This window comes from Drosophila persimilis, unplaced genomic scaffold (genome assembly GCF_003286085.1).
Source record: "Drosophila persimilis strain 14011-0111.01,24,50 unplaced genomic scaffold, DperRS2 tig00000124-arrow-pilon, whole genome shotgun sequence".
In the NCBI taxonomy this organism is placed as follows: domain Eukaryota; kingdom Metazoa; phylum Arthropoda; class Insecta; order Diptera; family Drosophilidae; genus Drosophila; species Drosophila persimilis.
The window spans coordinates 3723261-3746438 of record NW_020825294.1 but is presented as its reverse complement, the minus strand read 5'-3'; the positions used below and the strand labels follow the sequence as shown (position 1 = coordinate 3746438).

Sequence of the window (23178 nt, the reverse complement as noted above, 5' to 3'; positions counted from 1 at the left end):
CTTGATCAGCATCAATAGCCGAGTCGATTGAGCCATGTCCGTCTGTCCGTCCCTATCAGCGCCTAGTGCTCAAAGACTATAAAAGCTAGAGCAACGATGTTTTGGATCCAGATTTCTGTGATATGTCACTGTTACAAGTATATTTGAAAACTTCGCCCCGCCCACTACCGTATTTACGCTTCGAACCAAAACGAGTTTTTTTATAGACTTGGCGCCATACATTTTTTTTATGAATTTTGCTTTTTTTATGCCAAGTTTTTTTTTTTTATTAAATTTAGGATTTAAAAACTCACAAAAAGTATTTGTTTATTGCAAGGTTTTTTTTTTTTAATTTAAATTGAAATTTATTTAAATTTTCAAATAATTTTTTTTCAGAGGTTGGTTTTATTTTTTTTTTTAACATAACTTATGTTAAGTAATATTGCCATTTTAAAGAGCTGATAAATGCAGCTATGCTCCAGCTTAAAATCTGGGGAATCTTACGCTTTTAAATGCAAAATTGTATAGCTGCATTAATTAGGCGTCTTTTAAGGTATCGTTTCTTCTTCCAATAAAACATGAACCTTTCTTCCTTTAAACTTCCAGCCCCATCCTGAAATCCCTTTTCAATCACATTTCGCTACTGGCCCCAAAGGGCGATCCCTTTGATTCTTGTTGTTGTATTTTTTGGCAACACTTGCGGAATTGTATTCACTTTTAGCCCGCAACACGGAATTCACAGCTCCATTGCAGGGCTTAAAACTTTAAACTGCTCTAAGTAGGCAATGTCCTGGAAATATGCGACAGGCTAATGGATTTTTTTTTGCCGCTTTCGGCGCTTTCGGTATTGGGTTGGGGGAATCTTTTTTTTTTTGTTTTTTGTGGACTAATGGAAGCGCGCCGACGACCTTTAAAATGTGAATAAACTGGGGTTTTTTCTCGTTTTGTTGTTCGCGAGTTTGACTACCTTGCGCTTAACCCCTTGAAGCCCCCGCTGAATCACCCCTGGGGGGGCTTGTGAGGGGATGCCACGGAAAGTGGGTCTCGTTTGGCCGCTTTTAATGCCGCGTAAATTTTGCAGGATAATCCAATAAAGAGATTTTCGTTGTGGCCATTGCCGTCGTTGCCGTCGCTGCCGTAGGGCACACAAAACAAAACAACAAAGAAAATACTCAAAAAAAAAAAAAAAAAAAATGCAAACATTTTCCATGGAACGAGGGCAAATAAATAAAGTTATGTCTCTCTGTGTTTAAACAATTTTCGGGACTACAGAGTGGATAAATGGTAGCAGAAAAATCCGCCACTGGTCGTTCATTCTGCCTTTAAATGGAATCCCTATTTTTGAGCCGCTATTTTATTGTCAATGTCAAGAGCAGAACAAGCCCCCTCTGAAAGAATGATTCCACACGTGTGGCACATTGGAGTTAAAATCCTTCACCGTTTTGCCCTCCCCCTCCTCCCACCACCCTTCTGGGACTCGATTTCGATTGCCCTGCAAAAAGGCCCACAAGGGGGCTTTGCGTCCACTCGAGGGCGTCCGTCCACTTCATAGCCAGCGAACTACTCGAAAAATAGCTCCCATGAGTGTGTGTAATTTCTGGATCCAGCAAAACCAGCTTCAAAAACATCAGCAACAATAATACGAGTAGTACTCGTAAGACCAGCCGAACAACAACAGCAATTCACATACAAATTTGTTGTTGTTTTTTCAACAACTAAAACTCATCCGAGCGTGAGTACGTCAATATTCATATTACTCATACGCACAGTTGAGCAAACATCAAAAGGCCCCCCAAAAGACAGAAAGATCCTTTCCACAAATTGCCTAATAAATTTCTGCTTTTTTTTTTTATTATTATTAATTAGAGTTCATTCAATGGGAAAATTAAAGCTTCCTGTTGAATGAAAAACGATTGACAAGCAAAATCTTAAATAAAATATATATAAAATTGTTTAATTGCCGGACAAGAGGCAATTAAGTTTCAACTTTAAAACATTTTAGCCCTGCAGATTTGACATTTCCAGACGAGCATTCCCTAATGAAAAGAAAACAATATACGAGATACATATTCTTTTGTTGGTTTTTGAGGGTATTCTGAGATGTTTGCCATGTAGAGAATAGAGGATAAAAAAAATACCTATATATTCCACAAATTTTTAAATTTAAGAGTATCTCAGGCGTCGGCGCATGTATCCATCATTTTCTTTTTGCCATAAAACGCTTTAGGTACCACCTTTGGGCCATAGCTAAATTTAACTTTATTAATTATTTGATGTTGAATTTGTATTTTATTAAAGCAAATATTTTGATTTGAATTTAAGCGACAAGCGACTCTCTGGCAGTCACACCCTACTATTCGAAAGTCGAATGCCAAGAGCGAATTTCAAACAGCAAAAATTCCTTCATTGCTGTTGTGTATCTCAGTATTTATCATTGGATGGGTGGAAGGGTGGATGGTGGAGGGTGAAGTTGCCGATTTCCAAGACAAAACAAATAGCAAACGAAGCGTGTCGAGCAGAGAACAGCATTCCAATCCTTGGACGAGGACGAGGGCTCGGTCTCGGGCACGGGCTCGGGCGAAACGGGCTGAAAGAAATCAATAAATTTCAAAGGAAATAATTAAGCAAGTAATTGACTTGGATTTCTTTTAGGAATTCCCCCATAAATCTCCGCCAGCTAAGCCACGTAGCTCACCAGCAAAGAAGCTAAAATACGAGTACGAGTACGGCCAGAGCAAAGCAGAGCAGAGCAAAGCAGAGCAAAGCATCTTCTTGTTAGTTCTCTTCGAATGTGTGTGTGTGTGTGTGTGTGTGTGAGGAGGCCAAAAAGGATTTCTGGCTTAAGCCATGTGTGGACAGTGCGTTTCGAAAGTGTATTTTAGTGTAGATTATTCCTTTCACTCTATATCCAATTAGATAACATTTCTGTTGGATTTATAGTTATATTTATCGATTAGGAAATCGATTTTTCAATGTTTCAAACTATAAGATACATTTTAGGATTAGACAGTGGAGGGATTAAAATCAAAATCGAAGATTTGAAGATTGTTTTTGATGATCAAAAATGTAAAATAAATGTAATAGTCATCTATGCTGATATCGGACAAAAGTAAAGACTCTTAAAACTTGGATCTCTGAAAATCAATCAATTAAACAGTCTAATGGCACCGAACCGTACTGTAACCTTTCCATATATTTGTGTGTGTGCGTGTGTGTTCAACTTGCAATTGCAATTTCTTGTGTGTGTGTGTGTGTGTGTGTGTGTGTGTGGGAGAAGGTATGGCATCTATTTTACAGTTTCAACACGCCTGGAATGCGCCACACTTACACTTGCCACTAGCTGCCGGCATTCCCGGGCACCAGCAGCAGCAGCACGAGGATTTGTGGGCAGCACTGGGAAGACTCTGGGGGGGCGGGTGGGCTGTTATAGACAGAGACTTGTGATATAAATAGACAAAATAAGATCCAAACGCCTCCGATGCCACCTCCCGCCCGACCCTGACACCACCGAACCGAACGTCTTTCGAAATTAAAGCCAAAGGCATTTCGGCAAATATGTTTGTTTGGTCAAAGCTGAAAGCCATGCTATCTCGTACTAGTATTTGCCCTGTGCGTTGGCGATAGTGTCACAGTGGCCTCCTGCCTGGCTGCCTGCCTGCCTTCTGGCCTCTTCTTCTGGGCAAGTGTTGATTGTTTGGTTGGAAAGAATTTCCGTTTCACACAGAGTGAAAGGAGAGGTCTTCCTTTCCGCCTTAATCGAGTGTGTTCAGTCGCCAAAATTAAACTGTCAAAAATGTCGTCTTTGTTTCCATTCCCCATTGTCACACTTAATTGGGCCTGAAAGGCAGGCCGGCAGTCAGGCCAGCACTGGCAAATACCTTTAGACACACCCATTGAAGACAGAATAGCATGCAAACAGAAATTTGGTGAATATCCAGGGAATTTTTAATGGACTTAAATGCAATTTAAGTGGTCTAATATATGCATATTGTGTTTGAAAAACATTGAATGAAATGAATCTTTTTTCTCTTTCGTTCTTGGAAATTTTATTAACATTTTTTTAACAATATTTTACTAACATTTCCTTTGAATCGTGATTGCTTTCCTCTAATAAATCTTTTGATTTTTTATTTTTAATGGCCATATATGGGTTTTGCTTTTATTACATTTTTTTGTAAGCATTTTTGACATATTTTATGTGTGTTTATATTCCCGAATAGCTAATGGCCATTCGCTTATGGAACATTTGTACAGAAAATGAACGTTTTTCGCCGCATTCCATGAATGTGGCACTGGAATCATTGAGTGAGGAGCAGAATTATCATTTTCTGAGACTGCAAAGCCTTTAAGAGCCTCCAAATACTCATCGATTTCCTTAGCAAAAGCTTCCACGCAATACATAGATGCACATGCATCTCCCATAAATTAATTACTGACTAAATGTAATCGTCTTTGGTTCCCCTTATGAAATCCGTTAACGATGTATCTTGTTTATTTCGCATTTTCCTCGGCTGCCTACTACCATTGTTTGCTTTTGGGTAAATTATTCCGTGTGATGTGATTCATTAGAGCAGCTTTCGAATACTGTTTGATTTTAAGGCAAAAACAAATATGATCCTATATGGCTCTTAATTGGTATTAAGTAACCACTAAATGGGAGTTAGTTAAAGTCATGAATTTCCCTAAATGTATTTCTATAGAGCTTCTTTTCTTTTTATAAACAAACTCCCCTAAATGGCGCAAATTACTTGGTGCATCATTAATTTTTCTAATTTCTATATGAAACTCAACGCGAGAGAAACAATGATGGAAAAGTAAAGTTTCGACATTTTCTGTTTGACTTAAAAAAAAAATAAATAAAAAACAAAAAAAAAAACACGTATCCCTTAGTGCTCTACAAATATTATGAAACGTGCAGAGGCATGGAATAAAAAGTTTTTAAGTATCTATGTGTGTGTGAGTATTTTAAATATAATAAAATATTTTTTGGATGGCAAAAAGAAACAGAAATTTATGCAAATCGAGTGAGAGAGAGAGAGAGAGAGAGGGGCAACAAAAGTTGCTAATTGTGCAGAAAATTGTGAGCACAAAGTATTATGAGGCACCGGCATGGCTCATGCCGCATGCCCCCATTCACCATTCTCCTCTCTTTTGTCCACGTTTTTGTGCTGTACAATCTCCGGGCGGCTTTCCCTTTCCCTTTCTCGGGTCAAATTGTAATTTATACGAGACAGCGGAGGCGACAACGCCAGGCGGCTGGGAGCTTAACTTTTACAATGCATCAATAAATTACATTATCCTTAATTTCCCGCGTTTTTCCGGTCAACACTGGAAGAGAGCAAGCGACAGCGGAGCGGTCTGGCATTTAACCCGCCCGCAGTTCGCGCTGCTTGCCTCCTGCTGAGCCAGCGAATCCTTTCTACTGCCACGGGGCCTGGGCGTGGGCGTGGATGTGGTTGGGCGCAAGGCCGTTGAAGAAAATGGCCAAAAGAGCAGAAAAATAGGTCCAATTAAACACATATGCAGTGCAGTGAACACACGGTAAAGAAACGAGCCAAATACAATATAATAATACAAAATTAAATTTAAAGATATTTTTAATGAGAATATTTCTGCAGCATACAATCCCCCAGCCTTTCAGTACAATCTTTGAATAACATTTCGAAATGCCAGGCACGCAGGCATAATCTTGTGCTAATTGCACGATTTTTGGGCCCAAAAACCACAAAAACCATTACGAATGTTTGAATTTGTGAATGGGCTATGATGATGATTATTGATATGGCGATGAGAGCACTGGCCACTGCCAGAATTCTGAATCGTTCTTCGAACATTGTGCGATTGTCCGATACTGAATGAATTTTCGGTGAGGCTGAGGCTGAGGCTGGAGCTGGAGCTGGAGCTGGGACCTCTAGCACTTAGCACATAATTACATTGAGTTTCTCTCTCCGGGTATGTGTGTGCGTGTGTGTGTGCGTGTGTGTGTGCGTGTGTGTGTGTGGGTTTGGGGGAAGGGGGCTTACTACTAAACCTTAATTAAGCGACGCTGCATTGCGTTTATCTGATGCTCTGTGCTGCTCCGTCGGTCGGTCATTCGATTGGCGCATATTGAATATTTGACCAATTGGACTCTCTACAACCTATCTAACACTCCGTTTCCTCCCAGCCCCGTTTCCACTCTTGTATGGTGGGGGATTTCGGGGCTAATGAGTTTATGTTTGCGGCACTGCATTTACTTAGTCCGTGGCAGTCGGTACCCGTACATGTGGCAGGAGGGAGGCTCTCAGTTCTCACTGAAATTTAAGCCCATTTTGCTAGGCAGATTGGAAAGTGTTTCCAACATTTTAAATGGTTTTGAGCATAGAATTTCAGTCAAAGATGGCAAAATTGAATGGGTTTATAGAGTGTAAAGAGGGGGGACTCATATTTGGGCTTGAAAATCTGCTAGAAAGAGTCAAAGATGACCCAAAAATCATCCGATAAATTTAGGAATTTTTAGTAGTTTTTTTTCTAAGGTTCTTTTTTAAAGATTTTCTGACGTTTGGTGCCTGTACTTTCCACAAGAAAAATATTAATTGGTCACTTATGAATAAATTCATATCTTATCCTAGGATTTTGCAATTTTAAAACTAAAAAACTTTCATAATTTTTACTCGGCATTTGCAGATTGGGTATCTACAGAAATTATTGAATTAAAAAGACAATTGTCTGATCTTTTATGGGTATTTTAAGTTGTGTCGTACCTGAAGATCGAAAGCGATCCAAAAGTTTAAGTTTTTTAAATATTTTTATTATTATCAAAGCAATAACATTCGCCTTATTGCTTTCCGCAAATTGTGGACAAATATTAAAAATTTAAATTAATCATATAAATACCTTCCAATTTTTATGGTAACCCTTGTTGATAGTTTTCTTTATATCTTTCACTCCAACAAGAGAAATTTCTGTTGAATTTCCTTTAATTTATTTATCTAGACCTTCAATTGGCCGAAAATAAATCTGAATAGCTGGAATCCTAATGTCAACCATCTAATCTTAGTAAAAAGACTCATACATGTGATTTTCTTAAGTTCAAAGGCCACGGCTCATTCATATGCATTGATTCTCTTCTTTAGCTCCAGGTTCTTTAGCTCAAAATGGATTTCCTGCCAGACAGATATTTTCACACCTACACACTATCCGGCCGAGGAGTATATAAATAGGACCAATCTAAGTAAGTAGCCGCCCCTCATGCCCCAGGCCATTGCGTGCGGCGGGCCGGTGGGGCAGGCTGAGACAAACCAAAAATAGATTAGCGCGTGCTCCGTTTTGGACTCAGGGGCTAGAGCTAGCTCCTCCTTTTTCCTGTCGAGCTACGTGGAACTTTTTATATTCTCCTTTTTTCTGTGTTTTTTGTTTTTTTTTTTGTTTTATATTAAACATTTTATTTTTTACGTTTGAGTGAACTTTTAGTGCAGCATTAAAAAACAAACGAAAACAGACAACAAAAAAAAAGAAAAAAAAAATCGAAGAGCGGCGCTGAGAAATGCAAATGGCTTTGGAACGGTTCTTTGTGCTGTGTCCTGTGCTGCAGCAGCGCAGCATCCTTGTTATTTTTTATGTGATGTCCTCTCAGCCGAAGGCTACAGACAGACCTCTGATTGTGTCCTTTGTTCCTTGGTTTTTGTGTGTTTGCTTTCTTTTTCCACTCTTTTTCTTTATTTTAATGCCTCCAAACGAAATCAAAAACAACTTGTTATCGATGTTTGTCATTGTGCGCCATACTTATTTTTCTTTCGTTTGAGAGGGGGCGGCAACCCTGCTTAAGGATGAAACGTGGCGTGGGGCGGCGTTGTCCCTGTTTTCCTACCTCTGCCGTTGTCATTCGTCAACGTTTCGCGTGATTGACTTTTCGGGTTAAATTAATTAAGCGTGTGCGTTTTTATTGTTGATTGAATAATCTCCCTCCCTCCCATCGGTTGTATGGGGCGTGGTCGGTTGGCCGATACGCCCATAACAATAACCTCTTTGTTTGCCGCCAGCCTGTGCCCCCAAAAAAGGATGAAAATTATTTGTATTGACTTTTTGTTTGAGTTGTCGTTGATTTCTTGAGGGAGGGTAGGCCGCCGTTTCGTTGGATTTTGATTTGGGTTACCGACAGACAGGATTATGTGGGTATATTCGGTGAGCAGGGGATTTGTGTTATAATTGAATCCGTTACGCAGGGACGCCATAGATCTGAAACAAGTTGGAGCAAATCTCAGATAAATTAATTAATAATTGAAGACCATAGAAGCCCAAACCATCGTTTTTCCAACTATAGTATGTAATATAGCATCCACAACCAGTTATCGAGCATCGTATCGAATGCAGTACCCATTTCAAACTCCTCAGAACCTCACTTGACTCTGAAAACTTATCAGCCTCATGGACTCCACTCCAGCCCCGAGACGAAGCTCGAAAAACCCCTGAAAAGCCATCAAAACCACACAACTGAAAATTGCGAAATGAAAACCGCCGTCAACAGGGTGCGGGTTGGCGGGGGGTTGGTGGGGGGTATAGGGACAGTCAGAGGGGAGTGCGTGGGTGGGTTGGTTTTTTTTTTCTATACGTATATTTTGACTGCAGCCAAAAAGTTTGGCATAAAATTTACTAATTTTATAATGTGGCAGGCAGACATTTATTCCGACGCTAATTACAAACATTTAAACTTTTAATTAGTTTTCAAACAAGGCAGCCAAGGCACAAAAATGTGTCTGTACACGTATGCCCAAAAGAAAATCAGCCAGAAGCGAGCTAGGGGGCTCTGATATGCCTCTGAGGGGCTGGGGGGGGATGGTATGTAAATTCCCTTTTTTATATCTGTACAAAATGTTGAGCACTACTCATTTATAGAGCTACAAACAGATACAAAAAAAAAAAATCGTAGAAATGCGAAAAAATAAGCATGAAAATGCCATAAACAAATCCCAGAACTGATTGCCACTCAAACTAAAATGGAAATTGGCTACAAGCAAATGGCCATAAGCAGCTAACAAAAATACCAGAGCGAACCAGGGAGATCCAAGGGCCAATGACAGAGTGAATCAAAATGGGAGAAATTTTCGAATAAAATCTCAAGTATTTTTATCAACTCTTGGACCATTCACTTGACTCGCGCTGCCTATCAAACTAATTGAACATGTAAATACTTGGCAGGGGCGGGGGGACTGGAGGCTGTAGAAAATAATGACCGACTTGGGGGAAATCAAATTGAGAGAGAGCAAGGGCCAGACATGGCCAGAAAGGAAATGGGGATACATTTTTATGGGTGGAGCAATGCTCTATAAAATAAGATGAATATTCTACATTTTCTTCACTAAATTGAATACATTTTAAACTGTTCCCGTTGACATTGTTGTTGGAGCAGCCCTACTCATCGGCCCGCTCACTCGAAAGTAATGCATGGCTCAAGAAAGAAGTAAAACGGAATGGGAAAAGAAACTAAAACATTTAATAACAATTGGAGAACAAGCAAAAAAAGTGATTATTAAATAAAAAGCAGTTCAAAAGCTGAAAGCTCTAGTATCTTCCAAATTCCCAATCCGTCAGGGATAATGCAGCAACATCCCAGACTTGTGTGCAATTATTTTGGACTTAAATCGAATTTGCTGTATTCATTGCAGTCCCTGGGAAATCATATTAACAAATATCGTATCGTATGTCCTTTGCTCTAATTTGCAGTCTTATCTGTTCATTACAAATGCATGCTATACCCACAACATTCATATGCAGACACGATGTGAATGGATATGAATAGTTAATGTGAATATTTTGGCCGCACCACCTGACCGCAGATTGCCTGGGCCACAAGTCATGAAAGTATTAATGCCATTTTAAGTACTTCCGTAACGAAAACTAAACACCAAACCAAACCAAACCAACACACACACAGACAGGGATAGGCACACACCTACTTACATTCGTAGATACTTAGGCACACTCTCAGATACTCCCATACACACATACATATATGTACATACATACGAGTATGTACAGTACCGGGGAAAGAGATGGCGAAAAATGCAAAGCTCACTAATTCTAACTGCAGCATAAATTAAAGCTCTCATGAATAATAATTCAAGACAGTCCGGGAAAAGGGGAAATAAACTACATACAACAGCAGCAACAGCGGCATCAGCAGGGGGCAGCAGGGGGCAGCAGGGGGCAGAGAGTAGTGAGCAGAATCTGTGGCAGTAGCAACATCAGCAGCAGAAGCAAAACCAAAAGCAGCAGCATCAAAAAGCCACTTGAGCAAATGCCTCTGTCGTTTGTGTTCCCAAAAACCAAAACTCCAATTAAACTCTGCGATTTTTCGGGGGGTTTATTGAATGAATGGACCCCCCTCTCAATCGCAGTAAATTTTATTATACTAAATAAATAATAATAAAACAATAGGACCGCTTTATGGGGGCAGTCTTGGGGCAGGGCTGCTGTATGTTATCTAACACTCAAAAATATACCTGTTTCAGGGTTAAAGACGACCTCTTACGTTATAAGATTGATTAAAAATGATTTATCTTTAAAAAAAAAATAAAGAAATATAGTAAATACTCTCCCACCGAACGGATATCTTGGCCTGATGTATGTATTTATTTATTCCTAAAAAATGGCAGTATAATTTCTATACATTTTTTGTATGAATTAAAATTGTTTATACAAGTATTTATAGTCTGTAGCTCTATATATCTATTGAATTACAAAATAAATAATGAACGTTGCACAGTGATAATTATATAAGTGACGGGCTTATGGGGTTTTATTTGTATATCCTTACCGATTCAAAAATCATATTTTCAAGACTATTGTCTTGGTTGGGTATTTGCGGAATGTTTATTCTGTTAGCAGTTTACTTTTTTGATATCTTGAAAACCATTCGGATGCTGTAAATAGTAAGGCAATTAGTTGGCTCAGACGTTGGGGCTAAAGCTTAAGGGGTTTCATTCCTTTTGCAAGTCAAGAAAATGGCTAGCTCTTGCTGTTTGTTGCCCAAGAAAATGTAAGCCTCTTAGCTGTAGGGAATTGGCTGTACAAAAATATTTAAAAAATATACAAAATCATTTTTTTCTAAAAGAATCTGTTCCCCGGAACACTGTTCACCAACCCCACCCCCCCCACGTTCCTTGTGTCGCCAAAAAGCCAACAAAATTTTATAGCTGTTGTCATTATTTCATGTGCAGTGCCACATAGTCACGCCCCATGCCTTTCGGTCCACAAAACACGCACCCAGCACCATTCCACCCACAAGCAGACATACATACGTTGATCATACGCAGTGTTGTGCTTACAAATTTCAAATGCATGGCACTTTAGTGCAGGAGCAACACCAGCAAGAACCAGAAGCAGGAGCAGGAGCAGGAGCAGGTCCGTGTCTCTTGCGCCCACGCAGACAGGCAGACAGGCGGCACATACAAGGACAATTTTTCGCATTTTGTTGGTTTTATTTTTGTATATTTATTTATATGTTTTTCCCCCTGGCTAAACTATGAGTACAAGTGCACACAACACACACACGCACACACACACTTGTCGGGCACCAGGAACAGGATTGGTCTCGGATTGGGGTTAACGCTTTGGCCCGCGCGACTCTGCCTTTACGATATTTTGGCGAACCAATTTAATGGCCAGAATCATTATTATATTTTGCTTTTAAAGTAAATACTGGTCACAAAAATATGGAACAAAAATATTGATTTTATTGGAGAGTGTTCAATGAGCGTCGTTTCTGGATGGATGGATATTTTTAATTGAAAGAGTTTTTGGTAAGTTTGGTAACGCAGGAAACCTGACCGAGGGGCGCTGCCGCATGACGCGCAAGGCATGAAAACCGTACTGTTATTGGGACGACGGAAATGCCAGTGTATCTACAGCTTCGACCAGCAAAAGTATCTCCTTTCCGGCACTCTTCAGCTAATTGTTAACTTCTGTTGGAACAACAAACCCATTTAGTGAATGTCATAGAAATCCCCACAACAACTGTTCCAGGACATGCAGCCCCAGTCATTACTCAGCCATTGGGAGACAAGGACTCGGCATCCGTTGGCGCCTTTGCGGCAGAAAAGTTAATCATACGCTGCTTAAAATTACAAATCACCGCAATCCATGGAGAGGACTTACAACGAGATGCTGCTGCTGTTGCTCCTGCTGCTGCTGCAAGGATAATAACAGAGAGACAGCGAGAGGGCCAGCCTGCTGTGCCTGCCCCCCCGTCCGCCCCGCTGCCTCTTAAGTGTTTTAAACTGCCACCATTTAACGGTAATTATTGCAACACTGTGGCACATTTTAAGTGCTCTCATGGCGCGCAGTTCGCCTCGGACTGACTCTCTGATGGTCAACACCTGGACGGCAGCGCACCAGCACCTGGCCTGCATAAATTTCCGGCTCAGCATTTTACTTAATCCCGTCTATTTTGCAAAAGGATTATCAAGGCAACTTTTTAATTCGACGGCGAAGTAGCCCCAGCCCCAGCACCAGCCTCCCCTCCTCCCATCCTCATCCACCCATCAACCCATCCTTGTCGTCGCCAGTCGTGATGTCAGCAGTTTTCTGTGGTGGCCTTTTAATGGGCCTTTCATGCCCCTTTCCTTTCATTATCCAGGACGAGCCCCATCATCAACTCTCCTTTTAATGCCCATTGAAGGCCCATTTGATGCGTGGCCAACAAAGCGTGCTCGGGAACTTGCCAACTTTTGCCACCAGCCACCAGGCAGCAGGCAGCAGGCAGCAGACAGCACTGCAGCAGGCGAAAAGATAATAACTTGAAATGATGGATTAAAGTAGCCGTTAAATTGAAGTCGTACGACTAGGTAAGCGCAGCGAGGGTCAAGGGTCGAGAGGTCCTTATATCTCTCTGACTTTCCTCTAGGAAGAGTTTTTGTAGGGTTTCAATTGCTCTTCGGTAGAGACGCGTCCCAGAAATGTGTACTGTCCATCTTTATGAAAATCGTTTGCTTAAAATGTTTGCCCAAAAATGTTCCTTTTTATTCATATGTATGTACATATGTATGTAGATGTGTAAATAAAAAATCTGTATTTCCTCCTAGGAAATGATGAGTACGACTATCGGAATAACACTTTCATCAACGGATGTAACCTTCCTCGCTCAGAGCTCGCTGCTGATGCACAGTGCTACTTTTTGTACATGGCCGTCAGAGAGTCTACATCACAATTTGAACCTGCGACACGAATATAGCGCACGGCTCGCTCCTTGAAGATGCAGTTTGATTCCGCTTTTTCCTGATTTTAACTCGATGCCACAGGATGCCAGTGAGCCTGGTCGCAAGAGACATCCAAGTCGATCACTTTTTTATATGCGTGAGAAATGCGAAATCCAATACAATTTATTACCAAATGGTTTCTCATCTCGAAGACTGTACGATTTTGCTCATCCAAGAAACGGCGCGCAAGACGTTTCGGCAACACGACGACACGGTAGGGCAGATTCTCTACGGTATCCACTTGACCAATGGCGTTGAATATTTGGTCCGGCTCGAGTAAGCCAGAGGGGCGTACCTCTTGCACCAGCTGTTGGACAGTCAAAAGCGGGAGACGTACGAGCGCAGCCACCGTCTTGAAGTCCTCGCTCGGATGGTTGTCCCTCCATTTGCATACAGCTCGAAAGATATCAATTTCGAGGGCCCCAAAGCTGTCCCGTCGCAGGAGTTCCTCAAGTGATTCCTTGGACAGCTTTTCGAAGGAATCATGTTTTACTATATCGGAGCCATTGTTGTCGATGAAATTGAGGCATTCTTCAGCCCGTTGGTTGAGATTGTTGCGGCGTGCCACATCCAGTATCGTGCACACATTACTGACAGAAAGATTCTGCTGCAGGTATTTTTTTATTCCCGACTCGACGGCCTGCAACCCGTAAAGATGGGCCAAATCGAGCACATCGATAATGGTGTCCACGTCCAGTGTGGACAGAGGCATCTTCCCCGAGTAGAGATATCCCAGGATTAACTTGAAGGCTTCAAGCGGCACCTCCAGCCGAACTTCCCGTTGGTTCGACTCAGCCAAACCGCCGTAGAGCAAAGCGCGGAAGTACTCAGAGCGCGCCGCCAGAAGGAGACGTCTGGACAGGCAGCCGCTGATCCTCCACCAAGAGCTCCACGTCCGACAAGTGCTCGTTCATGCAGAGGTCGCCACCCAAAACCCATATTTATTTCCTTCTCCGTTTTTTTGTTGTGCCTGGACTTGGTATTGTACGAGCACCCTGTTTATTTCATGATTTGCTGCGGAAATGACGCAAATAACGCAACAAATTTAAGCAACTTAAACAAAATTTTACAAAGTCACAAACAATAGACAAAACGCAAAAACACACCTTTCGCTTCGGGTCGGCTTCGGCTTTGGGTTATTTATGACAATAGGCATGTGTGAGAGACCCGGACCCGACAACAGGATGTTTTATATTATGCCATGGGAAAATAAAGGCAAACACACACGCAGACGTCCCTGAACACATCCGCCCACGTACGTAGTGTCCTATTTGGCTATTGTTCTTGTTGTTGTTGTTGTTGTTGTTGTAATATTTTGCATAAATTCCATTTATGTTCGAAAGAATGAAGGGTATGCAGGGACTTGTGAGGGGTATGGCACATAGAGAAAAATATTAAAAAGGTGTGAAACAGTTTTGAGTTGAGTTTTCGGACCCCGTAGGGGGCTAGTTCCAATATATTCAGAGAATATTATTATTAGAATATCTCCTGATTAGATCTTAGATTAGATACATCAGATATCTACTCTTAATAAATTTAAGTATTTAGAAGTAACAAAGAAGAGACTTCATTTTCACAAAGTCCACTCAAAATATACTTAATTTCAAATTTTGGTTTACAACTAAAATTCCCAACTATTTTCCAGGTCATTCGCCTAGGCGACCCACCAATTAGACAATACTTTTTAACCTTTTTGTGTCATTTTGAGAGTGAAATTTAATTGTGCTGCTCATTAATGGCACGTCGCCTGCCCCGAAAGCCTGCCGCCGGAAATATGTGATTTCCGGCAATAAATACATATTTGTGCCATATTCAGAAAAATGCATACATTACTCATACATATGTATGTACATATATGTGCATATTCAGGTATAATATGTATTTATATCTGCATGTAAATTCTCAATAAATTCCAGGCAGGGAAATACTGAGAAATCCGCACAGATAATTACATGATGGAATAGGGGGACAATGCTACTCCAGAATACCATATATTTTCCCACATTCGCATGCAGAAATTTATGAGTTTCAATTTAAATTTATAACTTGATTATCACTTTTGCATATTCTATTTGATGGCAGGGCTTTTTCTCATCCTCATTCGTAGCGCGTATTATGAGGGTCTGAGAGAGCAAACAATCATTTGAGCATAAAGCCATAAATCTATGCGCCAATAAGAAGGATTCCAAAGGAGTAATACGAAACACACACACACCAACAGAGGGGAAAGAATTTCGAGAATAAGCACAAAAAAAAAGGGACAAGCGGACATGAGACAGCAGAAAGTTGGAATATTATGTGGAATTTGCGGAAATACACTTTCTTTTCAGAAGAGGGAACTAAGGTAAGGCGCTCACGCTTATGGAGAAAGTGTCTTAAATATTTGGCTAGAATTAATCATATTTTTGAGAAGATATTTCCATTAATTACCTAGAGAGCAACATACGTATACTCTAGAAGTGACTTTAAATCGCACCCGTGGCACCACAAAGCTAATCAACTTTCTTCAGTTAAAGCACGAGTATATGTATAAATCTTTCAATGATAATGGAGGAATGGGGCGACCGAAGCCGAAGCCGAAGCCAATCAAAGACAAAACAATAAACAGGCATGACAATAAATAAATAAATAAATAAATGCCCAGACAAAGGACTCGCAACGGGGACAGCAGGCAGCAGTCAGCAGTCAGCAGTCGAGAATGCCAGGAGTCGAAATCGGGCATCAAGAGCCAGGACTTGAGGAGCCCAGAGCCAGTCCACTCCCCCCTATAGGAGCCTGGAGTGCGAGAATGAGGTCCTGGCACGCAGCAGCGTTTTGTTTTGCGTGAAAGGATAATGACGCGCCCACTTTCCGCCGCCCAATACTCTCCTTGCAAAATGCAAACGACAATATTGAAAGGAAAGGAAGGACAGCGCCATAGGGAGAAGGATGGGGCTGGGACCTGGTGCGGGTCCTGGTCCTGGTCCTGGGTTGTGGTTCAGAAATTGATTGAATGGCGTATTAAATTTAAACCACACACCCACACACACCCAGATACACACACGCACACGCACACGCCGTTCCATAAGTAAACATTTATCTTTCTCCCCCCCTCCCCACCCTTTCCACATTTCTCTGTGGGGTTGGGTGTGTGTTTTGCTATGTTTTTTTTTTCGTACCCACTTCAATTTAACGGCTACTTAAGTCCATCATTTTGAATATACGTAATACAGAATACCACAGGGAATTCGCGAAATGAAACTGGATGGGGAATAAAGAGAAAGAGTATGTACATATGTACATATATATGTGCCTACCGCTAACTAAAAACGAGGGGGAACGTTGTGAGTTGCTGCGGCGACCGCAACTCTACATCAGTCAGAACGTGTCGACGGGCGCTGCGTAGCCAGTGGCTTCGACGATCGAAGCTTTTAAACTGACGGAGCAAGAGCTTTTAGATCATTTTGCAACCAGCTCTAAAAATCAACGGATGAATAAACCGTTCTGTTGATTTCGAATTTGGTCTCGCGCACACTAGGCCGGAAAGGGGCCTAAAAGCGCAGCTGATCTAAAATCACTTTCTAAATTTCGATCTGAGATTTCTTTGGGCAAGCACGGACTGCCAGGGTGCGCGGCGCACACGATCGCCGGAGTTGAACACTGAAGTGTTTAGGATGAAGCTACTCTCCGAAATGTAAGCCTATCTCGGGCAGAAATGCTTGATTGATCAAACAAAGCTATAAGCATAGTGTACACGAGAGGTCTACTCGTACCCTATCGATAGTAGATAGTGGTGGGATCTCCAATCTTATCTTATCAGCGCGATCGTTTCCGCACCGATCATTTTTTAGTTGTTCGATCTGACTAATCGGTCATGCAAGCAGTACTAAATCTGCGGAGCACCGAATAACATTTAATTGCAATTGTTACAGGTTATTTGAGGAAACGAAAAAAGTGAGTTTTCGAAACAGAAAGCATTGAAATCTAGACAGCCTCTATCCATTCCACACACAGAAATCTAGCGACGAAAATGAGCAGCCAGGCAAATAAAGATACCTCGTCGTCCCCGAATTCCACTAAAGAATACATTATCGACTACAGCGGCAGCCTCGTCGAGGACATGGCCAGCCTCTGCATGAACGAGCCCTACTCGGACGTGGAGTTCCTGGTGGAGAATCAGCGGCTGCCGGGCCATCGCAACATTCTGGCGATGCGTTGTGAGTACTTCCGCGCTTTGCTCTACGGCGGTTTGGCCGAGTCGAACCAACGGGAAGTTCCGCTGGAGGTGCCGCTTGAAGCCTTCAAGTTAATCCTGGGATATCTCTACTCGGGGAAGATGACTCTGTCCACACTGGACGTGGACACCATTATCGATGTGCTCGATTTGGCCCATCTTTACGGGTTGCAGGCCGTCGAGTCGGGAATAGGAAACTACCTGCAGCAGAATCTTTCTGTCAGTAATGTGTGCACGATCCTGGATGTCGCACGCCGCAACAATCTCAACCAACGGGCTGAAGAATGCCTAGATTTCATCGACTACAATTGCTCCGATATATTAAAACATGATTCCTTCGCACAACTGTCCAAGGAATCACTTGAGGAACTCCTGCGACGGGACAAGTTGGCGGCTCTCGAAATTGATATCTTTCGAGCTGTATGCAAATGGAGGGACAACCATCCGAGCGAGGACTTCAAGACGGTGGCTGCGCTCGTACGTCTCCCGCTTTTGACTGCCCAACAGCTGGTGAAAGAGGTACGCCCCTCTGGCATATACGAGTTGGGACAGATACTCGACGCCATTGGTCAAGTGGATACCGGAGAGAATCTGCCCTACCGTGTCGTCGTGTTGCCGGGGGAGGATGTGGCATCAGGGAAACATCTTGCGCGCCGTTTCCAGGATGAGCAAGATCGTACAGTCTTCGAGCTGAGAAACCTTTTCGCAATCAACTTTATTGAAGTTATTTTCCAATATGGCTCATATAGCATCAGTTTCGAAGTGCATGTTTCTTGCGACCAGACTCACTGGAATTGTGTGGGATCGGAAAGTCTTCATGGAAACGCGACACTTAACTTCACATTCGAACAGCGACCCGTTCGCTACATTCGTATCGGAACTGTACCTACTGGTTCTAAACATTTTATGCATTCTCTGACAGCCATGTACAAAAAGTAGCACTGAAATTTTTCCCATTTCCTGAAAGCAAATGTGGCACAGTCCCGTTCCTAATCATCGGTAATCTTGTCATCACAAAAGTAAAAACGGTAGAAAAAAATGATGTTGCTTCCTTTTTATATTAGATTTGTGGTAAAAGTGGATGTGTGTAACGTCCAGAAGGAATCGTTTCCGACCCTATAAAGTATATACATTCTTGATCAGCATCAATAGCCGAGTCGATTGAGCCATGCCTGTCTGTCCGTCTGTCCGTCCGTCCGTCTGTCCGTCTGTCCGTCCGTCCGTCTGTCCGTCTGTCCGTCCCCTTCAGCGCCTAATGCTCAAAGACTATAAGAGCTAGAGCAACGATGTTTTGGATCCAGACTTCTGTGATATGTCACTGCTACAAAAATATTTCAAAGCTTCGACCCGCCCACTTCCGCCCCCACAAAGGACGAAAATTTGTGGTATCCACAATTTTAAAGATACGAGAAAACTGATACGAGAAAAACGCAGCATCGTAGAGGATGACTATATCTTCTCGAGTGCAAAATCTGCAAAATCCTATAATTATTATAGCCAGAATCAAGAAAACAATTTCATTCTTTCTCGCTCTGTCTCTCTCTAACACACAGGTTTCATGGTCTTTTTTGCCAATTGCAAAATATGAGTTCAAGGATCTCAGAATCCATAAGAGCTAGAGCAACCAAATTTGGTATCCACACTCCTGTGATATCGGACCTTGACCGTTTCGTGTCCAAATTTCGCCACACCCCCTTCCGCCCCCGCAAAGGACGAAAATCTGGGGCAACCTCAAATCTCAGGGACTGTTAAGGCTAGAGTAACCACTATAAAACGTATATCTCAGAATTCCGCCCCACCCCCTAACGCCCACACAAATGACGAAAATCTGTTGCATTCACAATATTGCAGATTCGAGAAAACTAAGAACGCAGAATCATAGATAATGACCATATCTTCGCACGCACTCTTTGTCGTGTCGCTTAATATTAGCGGCGTCTTCCGGAGGCGAGCCATACTGACTTAGTATCAGGTGTAAATGTAGAGTTGCGGTGTCCGCAGCAACTCACAACGTTCCCCCTCGTTTCTTATACATATGACCAAAAAAGCCTTTTTAATCTATTTGATATTATTTGATAATGGGTCGCATAGGCGTTTGTCATAATTTTTATGATTTTCGGGGTATATTCATGGTCGCCATCCCCATTTTACAAATTCCAGTGCTACTCGTACTAAGATCGTAAGTAGCGAGCGAGGATCTACTGGGCTGCTCGAGGACATTGGCACATACTTCACGACGATCGTCCTCGTAGCTCAGCTTCGATACGACGCTGCTGGTCGCTGCCCCAGGGTCCACCTGCGACTGGATCTGCAGGGGCATCTGTTGGATATCTTATGGCCTATCTTATGTTCTGCCTAAAGGTTTTCCCGCCATTTTCCACAATTACTGGGTATACTATACTGGGTAGCTATTTAAAATTAAGTTTTTCACCTAACAATAATGTATAAATTCCCTCTTTGCAGAGACTACACTCAACACAAAAAGCCAAGACCAAATGGCATTATAGAGGCAGGCCGGCGGCCTCCTGTTGATGACGTGAAAAGGAGGCAACAATATCAGAGACTTTGCCTGGGCCATCATCAAGTTACTTAAGTGATTTCAATTTAGTAAATTTTTTACTGCCACAAGAAAGAAGTAAGTAACTATCGAAACTATCCCAGCAACCAAAAAATACATAGATAGGGCTTTGGGCCACCCATAAAGTGTCTTTGCTTAGTGGCATGTCAATAGGTGGGTGTGGCAGCAGCCACTTAGCCCGTTCGGAAATTCTCTACAGCTGCAGCTGGCAAACGCTCGCAAAAATATCGAACGTTAACGTATTTATGGCTGCACTTTGCCTGACAACAGACGCCCCAAACTGGCATGGGATATGGAGTGAAGTGAGCGGAGCCTTCTTAAATTCTCTGTTGTCGTGCAACAACTGAAGCGTTTCCCCGTTCCCCAACAAGGCGCAAACCATTTCTTTTTTTTTTTTTTGCACCATTTTTGTTACATTTCCGCTTTTTTGCATTCAATTTAATTTAACATAAACATTTATATGTTTATTATTATCCAACGCACACGCAGGGCAGAGGCAGGGGCAGTGTGGCATCGGCTGAGGCAGTACGCGGTGGCAGTGTGGCAGCGGCAGCGGCAGCGGCAGCGACGTTGCTGTTGTGCATTGTGCAGAAGAGAGTTTCATGCTTGAAATGCGCATACGTAGCGTATACGTAATATGCAATTTCGTAACGGAATCAAGGGGTTAATATACAGTGAAAGCTGCCCATCAACGGACACCCGAAACATGGCAGGGCTTTTTTCTCCAAAGACAATCTTCACTGTAGTTTGCAGAAAAAAAAGTATCCACTATAAATTTTGTGTGCAGCAAAACTTGCAACAACAACAATGGGATAGGGGAGTGGCATGGGGAAGGGGAACGAGGATTGGGGCTTGTGGCACGGGGAACAACTGCAACAACAACTTAAATCTTAAGTAGCTCAACTTGTTTATTTATCGAAGCAGAAGTTAATGCAGTGTGGGGGTGGTTTCAGGGTGTGCTCCACCATGGTTCATGCTTGATGCTTGAAGTGGGTGAACAGGTGAAAAAAATCCAGCAATGCGTCAACACACCGTTGTTGTCCCCTTTCCCTAGCCCCCAACCAAACATTATACGCAACTGTAATTGCAGGCGAAAAAAAAGGGGAACATTTGTCGAGCCACCGAGATTCCAGATGTTAAATGTTGGAAACTGAAAATGTTATGGAATTTGTTTTATTTAAATCTGAAAATGTTAGCCACTTTTGCATATGGTGAAATGACTTGAAAAACTTTAATTTGTTCATTTCTTAGGGCACACCTTGGAGTAGAGAAACTCTGCTGATGGCCAGAAATAACAAATATTTGGGAATATATTCGGCAGTCGAGGCAATAGATGCTCTTGCAAAATCACAAAACTATCTTTGGAACAACAAATTTCTACATATTCTAAATATGAAAACGTTCTTCGATGATACGATACGATATAGGGCTCTGATTCGGGACTTTCCGACTTGTAAACGATAACCAAAAAGGACATTTTTTCAACCAAATATTATTAGTTGTATTTTCTTTTTATTTGTACATATCGCCATATTTTCTCCCTTATAATGGAGAGATACCCCCCTTTAAAAGGGTATGATGAAAAGAGAAAACAAATTACATATTAAAAGATGACCGGGGGAACAACCCGAAACCCCGAACACAACGAAATGAGAATGAAACTTTATCAAAACAATTTGTGGTGAAGCTTTGCATATAAAACTGAAGCCAGATACAACATACACAGATGGATAGATGGACGGATACAGATGCAGATACAGATACAGATACATGAGGGAGCATCATGGGGAGGGGGTAGCTAAAGTTTAAGCTGGCTGCAGAGAAGCTTAGCTTTTAATTTTCCAGACACGTGCGAGCGGCGTAAACAACAAAAAACAAGACCAAGACCGACACATATCAGAGGACAAATAAGCAAAATTTGTTTTCATATCTATTTTTTGTTGTGTTTTTGTTTTTGTACTTCTCTCTCTCTCTCTGTCTCTCTCTAGGGGATTCTGTGCGGAGTGTTTTTAAAGTTTTGGCACGCTTCGCTTTAATGCAATTATGAAAGGGGGAACAACAACGACAAGGATCACTGAAGTTTCCCCAGCTTGCGGGCCAGAAAGGTCCTCAGTCGATAGACTCCATAGTGTAGGGTAGACACGACCACCGACAAGGCACTAATAGCGCCAATGGTAAACAGGGCTTCCCTGGGCTTACTGTAGTTCAAAACGTTATAGATATAGCGACGGCCCTTTCTGTAGAGAAACACAGGACATGGTATTATATAGGAACACATTATTGGACATGTCTTCTCACAAATCCAATCCACCCATCACATAATAGATGAAAGTAAATCCTGTATATAACCACCCGAAGGCCAAAGGATACACGAAGTGCAGGAGACGCGTTGGTTGGGCCACTATAAGGTGGTCCACTGTGAAGAAAATCGGTGGCAGGGCATGTGTCCAGATGTTATAGAGATCAGTGAAGTATGCAGGATTGCTGGGATCACGATCCTGTGGATATATGCAGGTCCAATAGACCAGAGCTATCACATTTGCGAATATTAAATTGATCCAATAGCAGACCCAATAGGCTTTGATTTGCCAGTTATTTCTGACTAAAAGAGCGGACATATTGAAAGGCATAAGGAATATCAAGTCGAAGAATATATGTACATCTCTCACCCATTCGCTGTGGATTCCAATGGTGGAATGTCACCAATATGGCGCCACTCACACTGGTAATGCCACACAATAGGAAACCCCAATCGGTCAAATAGATGAACCATCGACCATTGTGATGATATTTGGCCAAACAGCTGATGACGCCCGTGCCAAAAAAGATGCCCAGAAGCCAGCGATAGCCAAGAAACCATCTAGAGGTCAAACCCGACTGCCACTGCAACGAAAAATGTTGAATTATATACCCCACAGCGGAGAGATATACGGTCTTCCAACTTGGGATCGTAGAAAGTCTTCGGGGGCATGATGTTGCAGCCCAAAGTTCTCGCGTCGTAGCTCCTCGCTTAAGCTCAAGGGTTGCTGATGTGGCACCGTCTCCCCATCGTTTTTTATCAAATTTTTGTTTTCACCCATAGAGAAATTGGAGTTTATTTTTATTTCCAGGGATTTGCCTAAATTGTATCTAAAAATAAATGTTGCTTATTTGATGTTTCTGGCAATGGCGTT

The 23178-nt window shown here is 42.0% G+C and overlaps 2 protein-coding genes across 8 annotated transcripts in view; one reads left to right on the top strand and one right to left on the bottom strand.

Moving 5' to 3' along the window:
- The window catches only part of LOC6593658 (BTB/POZ domain-containing protein 9), a 72137-nt gene extending 50464 nt beyond the window's left edge, over nucleotides 1–21673 (top strand). The window contains exons 1-4 of one of the 7 annotated variants that reach the window (XM_026987718.1): nucleotides 17107–17147; nucleotides 17208–17946; nucleotides 19891–20062; nucleotides 21257–21673. In XM_026987718.1, coding sequence (XP_026843519.1) covers nucleotides 17224–17946; nucleotides 19891–19959 — 792 coding nt within the window. In that variant the 5' untranslated portion in view covers nucleotides 17107–17147; nucleotides 17208–17223 and the 3' untranslated portion in view covers nucleotides 19960–20062; nucleotides 21257–21673. Of the gene's footprint in view, nucleotides 1–15296; nucleotides 15559–17106; nucleotides 17148–17207; nucleotides 18452–19587; nucleotides 19832–19890; nucleotides 20063–21256 lie in introns of those variants that run through there. The other 6 variants (XM_026987719.1, XM_026987720.1, XR_003408629.1 and 3 more) reach the window with 6 other exon arrangements.
- Nucleotides 21674–21901: 228 nt separating this feature from the next.
- On the bottom strand, nucleotides 21902–23110 carry LOC6593659 (protein rolling stone). Its single transcript, XM_002018793.2, has 4 exons — nucleotides 22948–23110; nucleotides 22675–22888; nucleotides 22304–22607; nucleotides 21902–22242 (listed from the first exon to the last, which is right to left on the bottom strand). The coding sequence occupies exons 1-4, from the start codon at nucleotides 23083–23085 to the stop codon at nucleotides 22077–22079; spliced, it is 822 nt and encodes a 273-aa protein (XP_002018829.1). The 5' UTR covers nucleotides 23086–23110; the 3' UTR covers nucleotides 21902–22076.
- Between the last annotated feature and the right edge of the window lie 68 nt (nucleotides 23111–23178).